Source organism: Choloepus didactylus, chromosome 2 (assembly GCF_015220235.1).
Source record: "Choloepus didactylus isolate mChoDid1 chromosome 2, mChoDid1.pri, whole genome shotgun sequence".
Classification (NCBI taxonomy): domain Eukaryota; kingdom Metazoa; phylum Chordata; class Mammalia; order Pilosa; family Megalonychidae; genus Choloepus; species Choloepus didactylus.
This window is the reverse complement of record NC_051308.1, coordinates 218,865,901-218,886,037: the sequence shown is the minus strand read 5'-3', so window position 1 is coordinate 218,886,037 and position 20,137 is coordinate 218,865,901. Positions and strand designations below refer to the sequence as shown.

The window sequence follows — 20,137 nt, the reverse complement described above, 5'->3', positions numbered from 1 at the left end:
GAGTTCTTGATGTTCTCTTAAGCATTGGGGACTGCCAGCTTGGTGGGCTGAGACCTCAATCTTGGGGCTTGCCCTTATGAAGCTTGTTACTGTAAAGGAGAGGCTATGCCTACTCATAAACTCACTGCCCTTCCCCCTACATGGGACATGACTCCCAGAGGTACAAAATTCCCTGGCAACGTGGGACATGACTCCCAGGGATGAGCTTGGACCCTGCATCGTGTGACTGAGAAAGCAAAGCCTTCTTGACCAAAAGAGGGAAGAGAAATGAAACAAAATAAAGTTTTAATGGCTGAGTGATTTCAAATGGAGTCGAGAGGTCATTTTGGAGATAACTTTTAGGCATTATATGGATATCCCTTTTAAGTTTTTAGTTTATTAGAATAGTTAGTAGGAAATATCCAAAACTGTTGAACTGCAACCCAGTATCCCTGATTCTTGAAGGTGAGCGTATAACTATATACCTTACATGGTGTGACCATGTGATTTTGAAAACCTTATGGCTCACACTCCTTTACCCAGTGTATGGACAAATGAGTAGAAAAATGGGGATGAAAAGTAAATGAGTAATATGGGGGAGGAGGGGTACGGGATGTTTTGGGTGTTCTTTTTACTATTATTTTTATTCTTATTTTATTTTTTGGGGTAATGAAAATGTTCAAAAATTGTGGTGATAAACACACAATGATATGATGATACTGTGAACAACTGCTTATACTTTGGATGACTGTATGGTATGTGAATATATTTCAATTAAAAAAACAAATAAACAAAAAATAATAACATATGGGATTGAATTTCCAAACCCTGGTTTGAGCCACACAAGGAACTGTAGGTGGCTTCCTAACAAAATATAACTGCTTTGTAACTAGCAAAACAAATTATGCAAATAAACTTACTGAATTCATAAATGAATCAATTAATTTGGCTATCTTCTGTGCCCCGTAAGGTTACATACATTTAAACTGAGGTCCAATAAAGACCTCTTTCAAAGAAGAGGCTCAAACTAAATTCAATCCAATGCAAAGCACAGAGCCAAGCGTTAGTAAGCCAAGAACTGTGTATTTATTAAATTGAGTAGCTATATATATGTCTCAGAGGTAGGCAGCTAAAAAGCACCTCCATTAGTGGTTCAGGAGAAATCCTAGAAATATAAAGGCTGACCCTATCTAAGGGCACCAGGAATTTCTTCCTAGTCATCATGTTCAAAACCCTGAGCATAAAGATTAAAGTTTCAGAATGATGCTAAAGTAGCCTGGCCTCTCCTTCTATTCCTAAGCCTGAGGGAGAAAACAATCATCACGAAAGGAAAAACAGCATATTCCAAGTGGTATTCACACTTCTAACATACAACTTAAGACTGGCTCAGAATAACTAGATGTTCTCATGAATGAACTATGGTCTAAGTGAGGGCAAGTGTGTCATCCTTGCCAGTCCCCAAATCACAAGAAAACCTAAGGAAGCTAAAAGCACCACCCTTTCTCCTTTGAACTGCCCCCAATAAGCAAACTTTTTTCAAGGCATTAGGAATAACAGTGCAGCCTCACCTGGCATGCCTGCAGCCAGTCCTTGTCCAAATGCAAGGGCAGAATTCACTGCTGCGGCTGCCACTAGTTGGTCTGTTTGCTGTCCCTGCTGGTTCTGATTTGGGGTCAAAGGACGCTGGCTGGCTCCTCCACGAAGAACCTGGGAATGGCAAACAGAAATAAATCAACTACTTTCTTCTCACTGGAAGTATGTAAGACTGATGTGCTCAATATGATTCAACTTTTAAAAATTAACAGTTGTAAAACATTTTCCCTATAATGTTTTTATATGGCATGGCTGTAAGGATACACATTCAATTAAATAACATTTCATAGAGTGAAACTTCCTTCCACCATTCTTAGTTTGAACTTATTACCTTTAAAAGTAGCCAAAAAACTATATGAAAGTGATGACTGATTCATTAACCAAATATTTAATGCCTACAATGTGGCAGGTACTACAGAGAGAGCAATGAACAAGACAGACAAAGTCCCTGCCCTCATGGAGAACTTTTTATTCTAGTGAACAGATAGACCATAAACAAGGAACTATATAGTATAATGTCAGTGTGCTGATAAAAAAAGTAGGGTAAGAAGAAAGACTGTAACCTGGGGGGCAGGGATGTTTCAGATAGGGTGAACAGGGATAATTTACCAACATATTTAAGTTAAAATATCTGTGTCTAGAAAAACACAAAAGAGGCTATATTCTCTTTAGATGGAAAATGAGAACATTTTCTCTACTCTTTAACACTATTCCCATTCATCAAGGCCCAAATGGCCCCAAATGAGCTCACCAGATTTGATTTAGGAGGCTTCTGACCTGACTGTTTCTATTTCTCCTCTCACAAATTCCACAAACACGCAGCAATCTAAATGGAGATGAGTATTAGTCAAGAACACTGACATTTCAGTGCAGAATACCAGTTCTGCCACTGTGATAAAGGATCTACTTTTTATTAATGAAACACAGGTATCATGATGCTGGTAAATCATTCTTATTCTAAATGCTCTGAAAAATCTATTTCACAAGATCTATATACTCCAGCATGTAAAAAAGCAAAATTGACAGACCAAGGCTAAAATTATAAAAGTTTGTAACAATGCGTTTTGTGATGTTTTCAAAGGCAAAGCTCTTATCAGATCAATTTCACTTTGTTATTTATAAAGTTAGGCATGTGTTCAAGAACCTAGGTTAAATTATTCTTGGTGCCATTTAGTGAAAAATGTAGAAGAAAAACAACACTCATAATCAATTATTTACTAATTGGGCATAAGGTGAACTCCACTGTCCATACTGATAAGAAGAGATGTGTGGCTGCTTAACTTACCCAAAGTCTCTTATTTTATTCTCTGTAAGTAATGATACTAACAGCTAATCTTACAGATTTGTTGGGAGGATTAAAAATAGTGTATGCAAGGCACAATGCCTGGCACCTAGTAGATAATCAATAACCAATAGATACTTACTATTATCAAAGTACTATGCAATTTATTCCTGTTTGTAACTGACCTAAAGAGTCTGACCAATTTTACATAAGGAGTGCTTACACAGAAGAGTAAAGGGAAGTTGCAAAGGTGAGTGTTTGAGCCAAGACGGAGAAGATGCCTACCCAATAACCCAGAAGAGATCTTACTCTACAATGATTAAACAACATGTGCAGAGACACAGCAATTACTGAGAATTCAAAACTGCTAAAGAACTAAAAAACAGCAATGGAATCATTGTTTTCTTGAACATAATGACCCAGGCTTATGTTTGGTTTGGGGGTTGTATAAAGGGAAAAGGGTTAGGGGTGGATGGTCCAAGAGGCCAAAGGGCCTGAAAAAAGAGGCAGCCGAAACTACTTACAAGTCCTGTTTCAGTAAGGAAAGCAAAATATGTTTCCCTTTTTTTCCAGCTCCCTAGAAATGTGAGTGGTACTGTATGAACTAAATTTCTTAAGTCAACTGCCCATTATTCATATTTTAATTTCATCAATAGCTGTCAATTCTATGGGTTTTATGGAACCAAATATATAAAATTTCACAAGTAACATATTAGAGTCTAATAATATCATTAAAAATGAATGAATGTCTATTTGCAAAACTCTCTCCTAGGAGTTAACTTATTACGGCTCTTGACAATGTAGGCATGAGATTTGAATATCTTTTCAAAAGTTAGTTTGTTCTGCATCTCAGAATTTAGAAATAACCATAACAACTCAGGAATAGATGTGACTGCTGTAAGAGCTTACAATCTACAAACCTTTACAGTAAGCCTTCCCCTGATAACCTATGCTCAACTTCTGTGGGTCTGGCATTGTGGGATTGAGAAAGTCTTCTTGGACCAAAAAGGGGAAGAGAAATGAAACAAAATAAAGTTTCAGTGGCTAAGAGATTTCAAACAGAGTCAAGAGGTCATTCTGGAGGTTATTCTTATGCATTATATAGATATCCCTTTTCAGTTTTTAGTGTATCAGAATAGCTAGAAGGAAATACCTGAAACTGCTGAACTACAATCCAGTAGCCTTGATTCTTGAAGATGAGTGTATTACTATATAGCTCTTAAGGGGTGACTGTGTAATTGCAAAAACTGTATGACTGTCACTCCCTTTATCCAGTATATGGACAGATGAGTAAGAAAACAAAGAAAAAATAAACAAATAATACAGGGGGATAAGGGGTATGGGATGTTTTGGGTGTTCTTTTTTATTCCTTTCTTTCTTTCTTTTTTTTTTTTTGAGTAATGAAAATGTTCAAAAATTGATTGTGGGTGATGAATGCACAACTATATGCTGATACTGTGAACCATTGATTTTACACTTTGGATGATTATCTGATATGTCAATATATGTCAATAAAATTATATTAGGAAAAAAAAGGTTTGTTCTAACACAGTATTTCAAAGCTACTAGTAAATAATAAGCAAGCAGATACTCAGCAGAGATATCTCGCCACAATCTAGAAAGTTCAGAAGTCATTCTAAACTCCTCTTTCTCAGAATGAAGCATCAAACACCAAATCTCCACCAACTTGACCATGGTTTCAACCGAACACCCAGGAAATTTTAAAAACTTTATAATCATTTGGAAATAAAAAAGAATAAAGCTATCAGATGTCAAAGGAAGCTTGAAAAAGGATGAAACAGGAATGAGAAGTTAAGATAGTTTTGGCTAGAATGTCACTGACTCCCCTGAAAGTTCCAGCAATTAGATTTGGAATAGTGTGCCTGGAATACAATAAGTGCTTTCAGTTAAAATGTAAAAGCCCGAGCAGCCCAATACTAATTTAAATAGAGCCCCTCATTTCAATTACTATGACAAGAGTTCACCAGGAAAATCATTATCTCCCTCAAAAACTGCCCTCCCTAAAAAAACTGGCACTAGCACAATAGCTGCTTATCAAAAATTAATGCTAACTTTTGCACAGTAGGATTTCTAAGTGTGAATGACAGAAAACTCTGAAATGTGAATGGTTATCATTGACCATTTTACAGCTAAAAATGTACATTCTGAGAAGTTATGCAAATTGCCATAGCTGTGACCAGTTAATGGTAAGACAAAGACCCAATCTCAGGTTTTCTGTAACTCCAGACATTGCAATATGGTCAGAAAACAGCATAAGTTCTGAACACAGAGACCTGGGTTCAAATTTTGGCAACTTAATATTTCTGTAACCCTGGGCACACAAATTCCATTTCCTCAACTGTAAAATGGAAAGTTATATAATTTATTTATGAGAATTGAAATAAGGAATAGAGATAATATGTAGAGCACTGAACTTTACACAGAAAGCTTTCAATAAATAGTACTTACTTGCCCACTATAACTACTATACACCACTATGTTGGTGTTAATTTTAAAACATGGCAATTACTATACTCTTAAATCCACAATAATTTGGAAGTCATTTAAACATCATGCAAAGAAATACAGACTATCACAAAGAGCAGCTATTAGGAAATTTATTTACTAGAGATCACCCATTCTGTCAACGAAGTATTTGCTGAATTCACTTACATACCCTGTTTGGGACTGAATCATGTCCCCCACAAAAGACAAGTTCAGGTCCCAACCCCAGGTGCTATGAGTGTGAAGCCACTTATAAATAAGACCTTGGAAGATGTTATTAGTTGAAGTGCGCCCAAACTGAATGAGGGCGGGCCTTAATCCAATATTGCTGAAGTCCTTATAAGAAAAGGAAATGGGACACAGGAGAGAAAGCCACAGGAAGAGCAAGAAGCTGGTAGCAAGAAGCTGGTAGTCAACAGAACCCAGAAGAGAAAGGGAAAGATGCTGCCACATGCATTGCCCGTGACAGAAAAGCCAAGAACCGAAGGACTGCCAGGAGTCTTTGAAAACCAAGCATTGCCTTGCTGACTCCTTGATTCTGGACTTCTCCCAGCCTTAAGACTATAAACCAATAAATTTCTGTTGTTTAAGCTAACCTACTGTATGTTGTTTCAGCAGCTGGGTAACTAAGACATACTTGTTATAAGAATTGTATCTATTGCAAAGAAAAAAATTTATTAGCTTTCAAAGAATTACCTTACTGAAAAATACTGACCCAGGATAAAATAGCCAGACTTTCAAGATCCGTGTTTTTTCCTATTACTGTAGAATCTATAAAAACTAAACATAAACTCTCTTAGTAGGAATGAGTGAAGAATTCTTATTTGCATCATATCATAAGTACATATATAAGCATGGTGTTTTGCCTCAAAAGACAACTTCAATTTGATACTATGTATTAAAAACCTAAATGCTCATTTCACTTGCCCCAGAAAAATTCCATATTTTAGAAATGAAATAATCATGGATATATGTAAAGGATGTTAATCAGTCTTATATTTATAACACCAAAACATTTCTAAGTTAAACATCAAATAATAGTGGGTCAAAAATAAAGGTTGTTGTTTTAAACCATGAAAGATAATAATAATAATAATGGATCAGCTGAAATAAAGAATGACCCCCTTCGATAGCTCAGCTGGTAGAGCGGAGGACTGCAGGGCACTGCTGAAATAAAGTATGGTATACCTTTATGATGGATTTAAATGGAACCAGTAAAGATGTTATTAAAAAGAACATTAAATAATATGGGAAAATGTGAAAACAGGATACATAGCCATGTGGTCAGTATAATCCCTATTTTTAAAGAAGTTAAATAATAAGGCTAAAATGATAGGTGCCAAACATATAAATATGGATTTTCTCTGACAAGAGGATTTGGTATGGTTTTTTTTAAGTTTTACCAATTTATCACAATGTTTATCAATAAAAACGTGTTACTCTAGCAATCAGGAGATAATAGGCTATTAAAAAAAGGCAGAGTTTCGCTGTTTTGCACTCCTTTCCCAACTCAACTAAAAACTACTATTAGTAAGTTAAAGCATCTATGATGGGTTTAGGATTTATATGCAATCAAATAGGTATTATAAGTAAGCAGTCTGAAGAACAGTACATCCCCCTTTGGTAGCAAGCCACTTATAAGGACTTAAGTGATCTGAGAACTCTGCTTAAACAAGCAACTATACCGTGGTAGAAAGAAAATTTTACTATTTCATTTGAATACCCACTTTGCCACCTACCAGCTATTTAAACCTTATTTGGACAACCCTCTAAGCAGTTTCCTCTTCTGTAAAGTAACCGATATACAACAGGCACGCAGTAAGCCAGTAAGTAAGAGTTAAATCTGAGCCTGAACTCAGATACACACCGCACAGGAGGGACTTCACCCATTTACAATGTTTCTTTATTGGTTGCAACATTACCTTTTAATTATAAATAATAACCAAAACTCACATGTAGATAGAGGTCGATTTAATTTATATTTACCTGCTGCTGCCCTTGCTGAGCCTGTGGAGTAGTCTGCTGATTAGCTGAATTAGTCGCTGCAGCAGCAGCAGCAGCTTGCTGCTGGAAAAGACTGGCAGGGTAGACTCCCCAGGGAGTAACTCCATAATACTGGTGAGGGACAACGGCTGGGCCTAAAAATAGTAAGAGAAAGGAAAAGAAAGTTTATACTAGTAAGAACCATCAGGTTTTCATCCAAGAAACCAAGACTACATCCAACTCAGCAGATTCTACTGTAAAATATTAATTTAAGAATATATCGATGCATTCTAACCAACCATTAATTCTATTTTTTAAAAAAAATTTAGAACTACACAAGATCCCAATACCAAACTCTTCTATCATCATTAATATGTTCCACGCTCAGAGGAAGAAGCCAGTGAGGGACAAAAAGTTGAAGATATCTAAAGAGAAAATAGAAGAAGCTGAAAGGGATGGGTTTAACAACAATGGAGGAATTGACCTTGGTCAGTAAGAAGGCATGTTTTATCCCTAAGAAAGAAGAGATACAAGGATAGATACAGACAACATTCTATTGACGAAAGAGGGAAATGCAAAGTTTGCATGCTTAAAGAAAAGGAATAGAACAAAAGATTAAGTTGCACCCCTCTTTCAATGGTAAGCAAGGGCAGCTAGAGGCTCTTGAGGTAAATGACCAGAACAAGAATCCAGGAGCTTCATTAACTCCAGAAGCATGAGAATCAGTCTTCTGACAACAAAACTCAGACATTCAACTGACCCTCCATTGCGCACTATCCAAGAGACTTGGTTTTCCTCTATTTCTATTTTTAAAGTAGGTCAACCATCATAAAAAGTCATTTCACACAAGTACATTCAGACATTAATAAGCAAAACTGTAAATTTATGAAGTCAAATTGAGCTCAAATAGGTGCAAAAGATACCACATCTTGACTCACTGTTACAGACCTACTGAGTATCCTAAACAAAACCAAGCATTTTGCTTTAATCCACATGATCTGCTCACCTTCTTTGGCAGCAAGCTATAGCTGCCATATTGGCCCCATAGAGTAAGGCAGCACAGAGGCTATGTGGGTAGCAACTTCAGCACAATAGAAATCTAAACCCTAGAATTCTCTGATGAAGCTGGTGGCTAAAAAACAGCAAGGCCATATATTCATCACCCAGGTCAAGGGATCAAAGCCAGCTCTCAACTCTGTTGAAACACATCACCAATTTAAGCTTTCTCACTTAAAGACCACAGTTAATTATGTGCAATTTTGATTAATAATAATAATCATGGCTTATATTGAGTTCCAATGAATTGTTTCAAATATTATACATACCATGAAGAAACATACTTTTCATTAAGTCAAAATGAGTTGGTACATGTTTTTTGTTTCTCCATTTTAAGCTTCTAAAACACAAACAAGTCAGGTTGAATCATCATCCAATAATTTCAATTTTGATGTTTTCTGCACTGTGGGCTTAGACAAGTTGAAAAAATTCTGTTTATAAGCAAGTGTGCCCACTGTAAAACACACAAAACTGTACCTGAGTGCAGAGTGAAGGTATTGCTTAGGAAAGTTATGTTAATATATGCACTATTTTAAATGATTTAAAACATTTTGGACTTGTCAAAACATTGAAAGATCTAAAAATCAAACCTCCAAGTTAAAGAGAGTGGCTGCAACCTAAATGATAGTTCCCAAAGGCCAACAAAGGGAGCCTCAACTGGGCACAGACTGCTCTTCCCATGGACATTTACACTATCCTTTAAATTTTCTCAACTGGCATTTCTAATACTTTACCTCCTTGTGATGTGGTCTATGGGCTGAGTTTAAAAATGTACTCCAGGGTGCATGATTAATTTAGCTTTGCTCACCAGGATGTCAACTTCAACATCTATGTGATTACCATCCCATAAGAATACACAATTCTACAGTTTGGGTAGTTAACATCTGTTCTATGTGAAAGCACTTAAGTCATTTTCAGACTGGCTCAGCTGACGAGTATAAAAATAAGCAAGATTCTCATCAACAAACTATCATCTCAGTGAAGGCAGGTATGTCATCCTTAAGACCAGTTCTTTGTTTCAAGTAACATATAAATTAGTAGAACAGACTTCTGTAAAAAATACAGAAAAGCCAACTCAAGATAACATCCTATGATGTAGTGGCAACCTGCATGGGCTTTGGAGTTAGAACAAGTTCAAATTGCAACTCAACAACATTTAAGTTGCATGACCTCAAACAAGGCAGCTCTCTGAGCCCCAATTTCCTAATGTGTAAGATCATCACCCAACAACTCATATGAAAGAAAAGCACTCAGCAAAATGTCTGGCAAATATTAAGTGTTCAATAAATATTAATGGCTGTTAGCAAGATCATTCTACTAAGAACAGCTTTCTATTTCTCCAAGCAGAGAGAACATGTAATACCAAATATGTTCCCATCACAACTGTTGCCAAAATGTGAACAATTCTAAAGAAACTCAAAAGAAAAGGAGTAACATACTGCATTTAAGTTCATAATTACAAACAGTATGCTATATAATCAGAAGTAAAATCTTGGGGTAATATTTAGTCATGGCTTGGAGGGATCTGCCCCCAAAGAATATTTACCATGGAAGACATATAGTTAGTCCTAATATTAATCTCAATCTATCGTATATTTATGACCCTACTACAGTAACAACTGTGCCACACAGAGAAAGAAAATTACACTCATATATACATCCACAAGCAAATAAATACAATTCAGTAATTAGTAATAGAATAGGGAAGAGTCAGCAAGGAAGGCTTTCTAGAGGCAATAATGATAGCTAAGGAGCTTCGCAGGCAGAGAATGGAGAAAAGAGCTTACTATACAAGGCTAAGGAGACCATACAAGCAAAGATACAGATGCCTAATACATGTGTAGCAAACTAAAATCAGTTTAGTTTTGCTAGAATACATGGTGTGAGCCAATGGTGGCCAATTTGAAGAGGAGAGAATGGTGTGTCTGTGTGTGTGTGTGTGTGTGTGCAGAGACATCCATGGACAGACCCCTGTATACAGTAGGACCTAAACCTAGCTAATTCTCAAAATTACCTAGTAGCTCCTTAAAGATACCACTTCCAAGGAACAATTCCCCACCCACCTAAGTAGGTTCTTATGACCAACCATGTTTAAAAACAACCAATATCATCTAATTATAATATGTAAACTCATGGACATAAAATATAGAATATAGGTTACTAGGATGTAGAATGAGGCTAAAGAATGGAGAGTGCTTGCTTAATATGTGCAGAATATTTAACTAGGTTGAGCTTTTAGAAATGTTTAAGTAGGTTGAACATTTAGAAATGGATAGAGGTGACAGTAGCATGTTATTGTGAGAATAAGTAACAGTACAGAATGGTGTGTGAATGTAGTGGAAATGGGAAGTTTAAGGTCACATATGTCACCAAAAAGAAAGCTGGAGGTTAAAACATGGGAATGAATAACACAGTAAATCTTGTGGTGGATAATGACTGTGACTAACTAACTGTACGCATATAAAAAAGTTCTTTCATGAACTAGAACAAATGTACGATACTATTTCAGGAATTAGTAATGCAGGGGTATATGGGAAAAATATATACGTCTTGCAAACTAGGGACTACAGTTAACAGTAATATTTTAATCTTCTTTGATCTACAGTAACAAATATACCACACCATTACTACGGGTCAATAATGGGGGGGATAAGAGGTATGGGAGGATTTGGGGTTTCTTTTTTACTTCTATTTCTTTTCTGGAGTAAAGAAAATGTTCTAACATTGATCATGGGGGTGTATGCACAACTACATGTGATGACATACTGTGAACCACCGATTGTATACTTCGGACAGTTAGTGTCGTATGTGAATATATCTCAATAAAATTGCATTAAAAATAATACAAGAAATAAAAAGAATGGCAGTATGCTATATTGAAGTGGATATGCAAGAAATCAACAAAGTGTTATAAGTACAAGGTTGAAATGGTAAGATTCGTGTTTGAGAGTTTTCTTGATCAATGCAGTGTTGGGAGAGGCAAGAAAATTTGGAATACTTAGGAGAAGACAGCTGCAAAAGTCACGTAGAGAGTATAAGGTCCTGAACTGTGGTAGATAGAGGTAGCAGGAAGACCTGTACAAAACGGGATAATCCAGAAATATATATGAGCAACTGGTGACCCCAGAAATTAAAAATACCTATCTCAGGTTGTAGGTGATTAACTTACCTATAGACATGTTCAAGTCTGAAATGTCCATGTTACAGCTAGGTAGAAATATCTAGCTGGCAGGTACATGGCATGTGAAATTAAGAGAGAAATCTCCATTGGAGACATGGATTTGGGAGAGTATAAAGAATGCTTGTGAGACATTTAGGGGTGAAGTGGTAGAATGTGTTTAACTTACTCTGAAATGGTTTCACTCAATATATATGCGAAGAAGCATATATAACAATGATTATTAAATCTTATTGGTGAGTATATAGGCATTCATTGTACTATTCTTTCTAGTTTTCTGATTGTCTGAAAATTATATAAAATTTAAAAACTAAAGAGAAATCAAAAAAAAAAAAAAAAAAAAAAAGCATGCCCATCTCAAATAACCTCTTAGCAAGTCGCTCATGCAGCAGAATGTCTCACCTAGTGTTGCTGCTGCAGCCAATCCAGCTGTGTATGGGTCCGTCCCTGGGGGAGCAGCACTGATGATGTATGGGTTGGGGACAAACGCAGCGGGAGCTAAACCTGCTGAAAACATACCTGTCAGTAAAAACAAACTTGGCTAAAACTGCAGCCCTACCAAACACCTACACAGTTTGGCTATTCATTCTAGGCTAAAGGTGAGGAAAAAAAAGAGAGAGGGGATAGGATAGATCCAAAGTAAAGACGAGCTTTAAAAGGTAAAATAACCACTATACTGAAGATCATGATGACATTTATCTAGCCTTTGTTGTTCTTGTTGTTTGTTCACCTGCACTAAGGAAATACAATTTAAGGTGTTGATAAAGTTTTAAATTCAACACTTTCTACAAGTTTATTATATATAACAGGCAAAACAGAGACTTCTACAGTGGGTGGAAGAATGTATTTCTATTTAAGACAATTTTCGAAAAGGATCCCTCCAAGAAAATGTGTAAGTATTTATAAAGACTATCATCTATAACTACAAAATACCAGGCAGATCCAGGCAAAGGCCCATATGCCTAGACTTAATTAATCTAGGTTGGAAGCAAGTTTTTTCTTCCACAACATACCACAATCCTTGACTGGTTATCTCCTTTTTACTTAATTGTCATTTTGACATACTAAGAACATTTCTACTTGTTTATAGTTAATAACATTTTATTTTGAAGAGACCTTAAAAAGATCTAGGGAAAACAAAGTCTAAATTTTTGACTTGGGTAAGATTTTTAATAATTGCTACAGGAATAAAAAAGCAAAGCTAATTTAAAAAAAAACAGTAATTATATTAGAATACTTTCTTAAATGGTCAATGCATACTGGCTGGGAAATGGATTTATAGGTACTTACTAAGAGGAAAAGTTGATATATTCACAGGACAACTCCAGCAAGGACAACTATTGTTATTTAATCAAATTCACACAACTGTACCAAAACAATTCATGCTAGTCACTACTGGAGTAAGTAAGAGTAAATAAAGTTAAATCCTGAAACAGCTGAGATAGGGAAAGTAGCTGGATACCGAAGGAAGTCTTATGAGCTGAGGCTAGAAGGTATGCCAGAAACATCTCCAGTGTTTGTACTGGAGCCTGTACAAGAGGAAGAGGCCATTTTACTCTGAGGGCTTTTCTGGACTTTTACAACCAGTCTAAACTACTTGGTTTCACAGCACCCTGCTGACCTAAAATGCTAGTTCCACCTATAACAAGAGAGCTATAACTAGGCTTAAGAACTTACCGATGTGAGGTTGATGAGCAGCTGCTAGCGCATACTGCTGCTGTTGAGCGGCTGTCAACTGCTGGACAGCAAGTGCATTAGGTCTTTGGAACAGCTGAGTTAAGAGAAAAAGAAGAAATAATTTTAAAACCTTTCTGGATAAAAACCTCATGTTAGGCAATGACACTTTAAACAAAAATGGATACTATCTTGCTGTACTCCACAACCCACCCTCCATCCTTCACCTCCATTTCAGTGCACCTAGTTCCCAAAGGCTGCACTGACTCATAGAGTATATGACCCTGAACCAAAAACATACATGTGTGATCCCTAATGGTTGTCAACAGGTCTGCAGGTACTGCCTGAACCAAGGCACACTTAAAAATTAGACAAGTGTACTACAAAATGACTTACCTCATTGCCCTTACTGCTGTGATTTCCCTTCAGTTCTTTCTAGACCCAACAAAAACTTTGGATTAATCCTTGCCAACTCACCTTTTGGAGAACAGTATGAAAAAGTGTTATTTTCATCCTCTGGGCTACCTCTTCCCAGAGAAACAGACAGGATACTTTCCTCAACTAGTGGCTTATCCTCAAGTTATACCTCAGTGAGAGGTTGAAGCTGAAGTTAATGAGACAGCTGCCCTATTTGGGAGGGCTCCTGAATCTCCTAGGATACCTATTGCTTATATGTAGGGAATAAGATAGCAGAAGCACAGCTGCTGCTAACAAAAACTGGACATGAGCTCAAACCTAGCACACTTCTTTGTTTCCAAGAAAAGGAAAGTCCTTAGCAAGGCCTTGTCACAAAGAATATCCCAAGATTCCATCTTAATACAAAGTCATTCATTCAAAATATATATATATATATATATATATATATAATTCCCGCTAGGCACTGTGCAAGGAACTAGGGACACAACAGTGAATAAAACAACACAGAACTCCTGCCCTCATGAAAATTACATTTCAGTATGAATGGTATTGCTACAAAAAAAAAGAAAAAAAGTATGCTGGTAACCTGATTTTGGATCACTTTGATGTGTCTCTTCAAAGAAGTCACACTGAAGACTTCATTATTTGCTGAAATTAGACCGAGAGCATACTGAGGGGACCTCCCTGGATAGGACCTTCAACCTACCTGCTTTTTCTACAAGATTTTTCAATCGCTCAGCTGATATCACTGGATAATGTATATACTAGACACCATGGATCCTGCATTACAGATGTCCTCATGAAGAGACCTGATTGTTTCAGACATTAGGAAATAATGTCATTCTACTAATTCAGTTTAATTATCGGCATGATTGAACTTCCTGTTATCTTAGGCGATTAAGAGACTCAATCTTGTGATTTCGCTACCTACATGCCTCAAATATACAAGTAGGCAGACTTTAATTCCCTTTCTATACGTTCCTCTAAAACCCAGTGTAAAATTTAGTCTTTCCTTTCATAATACCAATGCCAAAACTAACAATGTCCAGATTTCAAAAATACTTTAGATTTTTTTTTTAATTTTCAAAGGTTAATGAAAGAAAAACTTCACAATGATGTTGATAAAAAGGAAAAAGATAATACTGCTTTATAGGCATTTGTTAAATATCAAGTATTAAAAAGACTGGAATATAATGACAAACATCACAATACTTGTTCACTACAGAAAGGGAGCCAGTCATCTCTTATTTGGTAACTGATTTTTACAAGGTGGCTTCACAATATTCTGTTTCACCCAAAGGAGAGTGTGTCTCTCAGTATTCCCACTAACAGGGGCAGTCCACCCAAGATGGACATCCAAGAGGCAGAAAACAAATAAAATACTGAATGGTTGCTTTTAAATTATTTCCAAGGTTGTAAAAACACCTCACAGTTTCACTACATATCTACTGTCTCTTCAGTGGGGCCTCCGGAATTTTCCTACCCTAAAATCTTGAGAAATCTTTAACATCTCAGATATTGCTCATGCTAGCCTTTTCCTTCTACTCTTCTTTGACCTGCTGTAAACAAAATAACTAATTTTATTCAACATTTTTTAAGCACCTACTATTAGCTGGGCACTGTGACATGGAGCTGGGGAAACAAAGATGTTATGCTCAGAATATAACTCTTGAGCATATCTCGACTTATTAACCAAAACTACAGTCTAACATCAAGCCATCTGATTTATCCTCACATTGTATATGTTTAATATTACATATAAATCATTATGTATGTATATGTGTAGTATATCAGTAAACATACATAAAAATACATAGTATGTGTGAGTACTGTACATAACCTTAGTTTATAGTTCTCTCCATGTTATCACACTTTGAGGACAGGGATTATTAGTTTTAACTAAAAACACACAAGCCCAAAAAGGGCCCCATGTATCCTGTGTTTGAGAGTTGATTAATAGCTAAGTGATCATGCCAAATAGAGAAGGAATTATTTTCTTGAGAGCATTTTGCAGTGAACAATTTAAAAAAAGTAAATTATGCATTTACTTATGCAGATCTGATTCTACAATAGATTACAATAATTCTGGCACATCTCTCTATGTAAATGGTCTAATATTAACTGGAAATACAGACTATTCAAAACAAAATTGGGTAATTAGCAAGTGACAGATTCCAAAGGATCCTGAAAGGCTCATAAGAATACCATCTGCTGGGCAAAGTAATGAATTCTGTTAACATTTTCATGATTCTCACAAAGCAAGCCAATAACTCCATAAGTAAGAAACACAATACCACAAGATTTGGGTAAAGCGCTTATTTTAGCATTAGTATAATGGGAAATGTGCCACTACTGATCACAATTCACTTGGGTTGAATTCATAAGTTGTTCAAGTGTCTGAAGGCAGGGGAAAATGTATCAGTTACTTCAAGCATATTGAGTTTTCTAATAAGAAATATTGAAGACATAACTTAAGAACTAGACAAGCAAGCTGCTTTGACACCTTTCTCTGCCACTTATTATATGGCCTCACAAAACATGTCATGCAGAGTTCTTATTCCAGAAAGGAATTTGTGCAGCCAAAAGAAAGCATATGTAGAACACCCAACATAATGACTGATGAGCAGCTGGCATTTTATAAAAGGTAGTTACTACTATTACTACTGCTGTTAATAATAATTGTCATGGACATAAAAGACATTATTGAGTTTTCTGAATCTGGAGGAGTAATGTCTAAATATGGAGTTAGCAAGTGTGAAAAACCATCCCCCCACCACACGCATATTGCCAGCCCTGGCTTTTTGCCAGTTTAAGGCAATACGCATAGTGGATAATGATGAAGAGCACAGACTCTAGGGCCAGACTGCCTGGGTTCCTCTCTCAGCTCTACCACTTGCTTGCTTTGTGACCTTGAGCAAGTGACAATCTCTATGTGTCTCACTCTCCTCCTTTCTCTGATAGAGATAATAAAGGTATGCCTAACTCCTAGGGTAGTTGTGGGGATTACAGTGTTTAGAACAGTCCTTTGTATGTGATGTTCCTTTCTGAAGAATACAGAGAGCCCTCACAGACACAGCTCCTTGTGCAAGAGTCATACTTTATAGCTCCATCCCACAGCAAGGCAGCCCAGTACACTGAAAGCAGAAGGCAGGACTCAAGATTCAAAATCCCACTGAGTTTATAAGCACCAACTGCTGTCAGCAGGCCACAAAGCAAATAAGGAAGAAAAACTTTCATTGTCATTGATGAAAACTATTTACATTATACTTCTTTCAGAAAAATGATACGAATACAGTTGAATTTGAAGGTGAAACAACTCCACACATGTAAGAAAGTATCAAAAGGCTCTATGGTCCAAAGGAAACAGCCTAGTCCCAAAGGTTTCGCACAAGGTCCAAAGGAAACAGCCTAGTGCTAGAAACCAAAACACCTGTATGCATAGCTTGTACTAGGTGATCTTCATCAAGGCCCTTAACTCCACTCTCATAATTTTTGTATGTCTAAAAATAGAATAGCTGCCCTATCTCATGGGGTTGTAGAGGATTCAGAGAAAAAGTCTTCGAATTATTAAAAGTGGTATTCACATCAATGGTGAGATTATAAATTTTTCTAAGTGTAATTTTAAGAATAATATATTTTGAAGCCAGACCTCAGTACATGAAATGTGTGAAACCTTGCCACTATTTGAAGCTTCAAGATGAAAGCCCAGTTTTTATCAGATTATCTAACCACCTACAATTATCAACTTACTGATTTCAGTGAATTCTGGCTTAACAGTACATACAAACCATGATGCCAAATTAAAAAACAGAACAAAACAAAAAAGAAACCCTCCTGACATTTCTTTAGCAGATGAACAATCTAATTCCAAAATAAATGATTTCAAATTAAGAGAGGAAAATTAAGCACAACAAAATACATCCCCCCACCAAGTAAATTAGTATCTTTTGAGGAATGTTAAATCTCAAATAAAATTTCAAAGGCAAACTTCAACTGTCCAAATTGCTAACCAAAGTGAGCTCTTTGTCAGAGACTATACACATATTGATAGAATAATCTTCCTCTCACTTGAAAATAAAAAAGAAAGCTGAGAATATTAAATAACTATATTAAAACTATTTGCACACTTGGCCTTACAAGAGTGACCTTTAATCACTACCACACTTTTAAAAGCAGTTCATGCCAATTTCCTCTCCTATCTGACTAGGGTTGTGAAGGAATATAGTACTTCAACTATGATTTTTAGAATATTATTTCTTTGTTAAAATTCCTGCTTAACAGGTGCAAATTTCAGTACAACAGTACACAATTTTGTAGTTATTTTAGGTTATTTGTTTTTCTTATTCCTTTGTTTTGTTAGAGTTGTTAATTTTCTTAGATTATGGTAGGGAAGTGTTGGAAGCAATACAGCTATTTTAGGTTATTTGTTTTTCTTATTCCTTTGTTTTGTTTTGTCTGAATTGGCTTTTTATTTTTAATTTTTTATAAAGTAAAAAAAGCTATTGCATCAAAAAAACTTAGCTTCAATACAGTTATTTCAGGTTATTGGTTTTATGTCTTTGATTATGGTTTGTTAATTTTCTTGGGGCATGGCAGGAACACGTTGGAAGCAAAGTAGTTATTTTAGGTTATTTGTTTTTTTTAATCCTTTACTTTGTTTTATTTGAAATGTTTTTTGTTTTTTGTTTTTTTTTAATTTTTTGATAAAGTTAAAAATTTTTAAAAAAGGAAAAAAACACAATTATTAAATATCCACCAAATATTTAAACAAAAACAACAACAACAAAAAAAACATGCTACACTGGGCTACTTATTAAATAAATTATAAATAAAGAACATCAATGATTAATCTGATTAATCTATACCAATGTAATCCTGGCTTTGGTTTCTGCTATTTATGAATGTAATATAATGTGAAACCATGTAATAATTTTCTAAAATATAATTAGGGAAATATAAATAGGCAATTGTATAACTCTTTATAAAAATAAAAAATACAGCTCAGGCATCATAACACAAAACAGTATGAATATATTTTGCATAAACTGTATATTCACAGCTGTTTTCTAGGATCAAGGAGAAGACAATTAGAAGAAAATGAGGAGAAAGGGAGAAGAACATTTCATAGAGGCACCAAGGAGCATTTCAAACTATCAAAATACCCTAAATTAGAGGTTCTTAACCTAAGATCTTAGTACTCGGATGGGAAAATTGAATCTTTATTTCCACTAACATCTAGTTGAAATTTAGAAATATTCCTTGTGACCTTTTCACCAACAGAAATCACATATTTTCATGTCACTTTACTATTGTTAGACATCTCAAACACTTGTTTATGCTCACTATGGCAGCTTTTACACCTACTGCTATTTCAGGCATCATGTGATAAATATATCACAAAACTTGTTTTTTAATATTTTATAACTATTTTTATATATTCGGTTTCCTTTGTAATCCTACTTTACACTATGTGTTTACAAACATTATTCAGAGAAGCAGTCCATGGGCTTCACCTAACTGCTGAAGGTATTCATGGCACAAAAAATGGCTAAGAATCCCTGCTCTAAATAAACCTAGAAGGGTGAAGTTCAGAATGATTAATAGACAAGTAATTTAACTATCCAAAACCAAAGCATCATAACTACCACTAAGCTTGCAATGAACTAAGTGAAAATTACCTTTCCCCTATTTTCAGGCTACTCCAGGTTGTGTATCTCACTATAAACTGATTATTAACAGTATTATGAAACCATTTTATTACACCAAATCAAAGTCCTGATTGAAGGGAAATAGGACACTAAGAAGTAGTAACTTATTTTGCCAATTTCCAAATCAGATCTCCCTCAAAAAAACAAACAAAAAAAACAAATAAGGCTACCAAACCAACTGCAGTAAATAGTTCAAAACTAAGAAAAATAGTATCCTTTTTTGCCCATTTAGGAAAGCCAAGATAAAGGGCAGAATATACAGAAAAATATGTGCCATACCAGATCACTCATTGAACCATCACAATCATTAGTATTGGCTCTCAAGGCCTCCATGACCTGGACTCATTACCAAAAGCACCAATCTCCTGGTCCTCATCTACACTCATCTTCTACTGGTCAGTCCATGGCCGCACCATATAGTCATTCCCATGCTCATACCTTTGCTCATTTACCTGCAGCAATCTACATTCCACCTGTCCTTCAAGATGGTTCTATACAAATTTGGCGTCACTAAGCCCTCCCCTTGTCTGACAGCATCCCTGACCACCCAGTTTAGCTCTTAATTCCTCATTTGATCCACAATTACTTCATGTATCAAAGTCTTACTATGAACATTAGCTTTGTTCACTATGGCAAAACTCTTGATTCCTGGAAGACACATTAAATAGTCAAGCATTCACTGATTAGTATGGCAAGGGAATGTCTATGACTGCTACTAAGTTAACACTCAGCACAAAAAACTAAACAATGATAATTAAGCCA

General features: G+C 35.8%; 1 protein-coding gene and 2 non-coding genes across 20 annotated transcripts in view; all 3 read right to left on the bottom strand.

Moving 5' to 3' along the window:
- The window catches only part of PUM1 (pumilio RNA binding family member 1), a 140,721-nt gene that overhangs the window by 36,404 nt on the left and 84,180 nt on the right, over window positions 1-20,137 (bottom strand). For 9 of the 18 annotated variants that reach the window (XM_037827911.1, XM_037827914.1, XM_037827919.1 and 6 more), the window contains 4 exons: window positions 13,254-13,347; window positions 11,979-12,095; window positions 7,346-7,497; window positions 1,548-1,686 (listed from right to left, as the gene is read on the bottom strand). In XM_037827911.1, coding sequence (XP_037683839.1) covers window positions 1,548-1,686; window positions 7,346-7,497; window positions 11,979-12,095; window positions 13,254-13,347 — 502 coding nt within the window. The remainder of the gene's footprint in view (window positions 1-1,547; window positions 1,687-7,345; window positions 7,498-11,978; window positions 12,096-13,253; window positions 13,348-20,137) is intronic. The other 9 variants (XM_037827915.1, XM_037827917.1, XM_037827924.1 and 6 more) reach the window with 2 other exon arrangements.
- On the bottom strand, window positions 1,360-1,435 carry LOC119528348. The gene has a single exon (XR_005215654.1). It is a non-coding gene; the product is annotated as a small nucleolar RNA SNORD103/SNORD85 (small nucleolar RNA).
- Window positions 9,317-9,408, bottom strand: LOC119528349. The gene has a single exon (XR_005215655.1). It is a non-coding gene; the product is annotated as a small nucleolar RNA SNORD103/SNORD85 (small nucleolar RNA).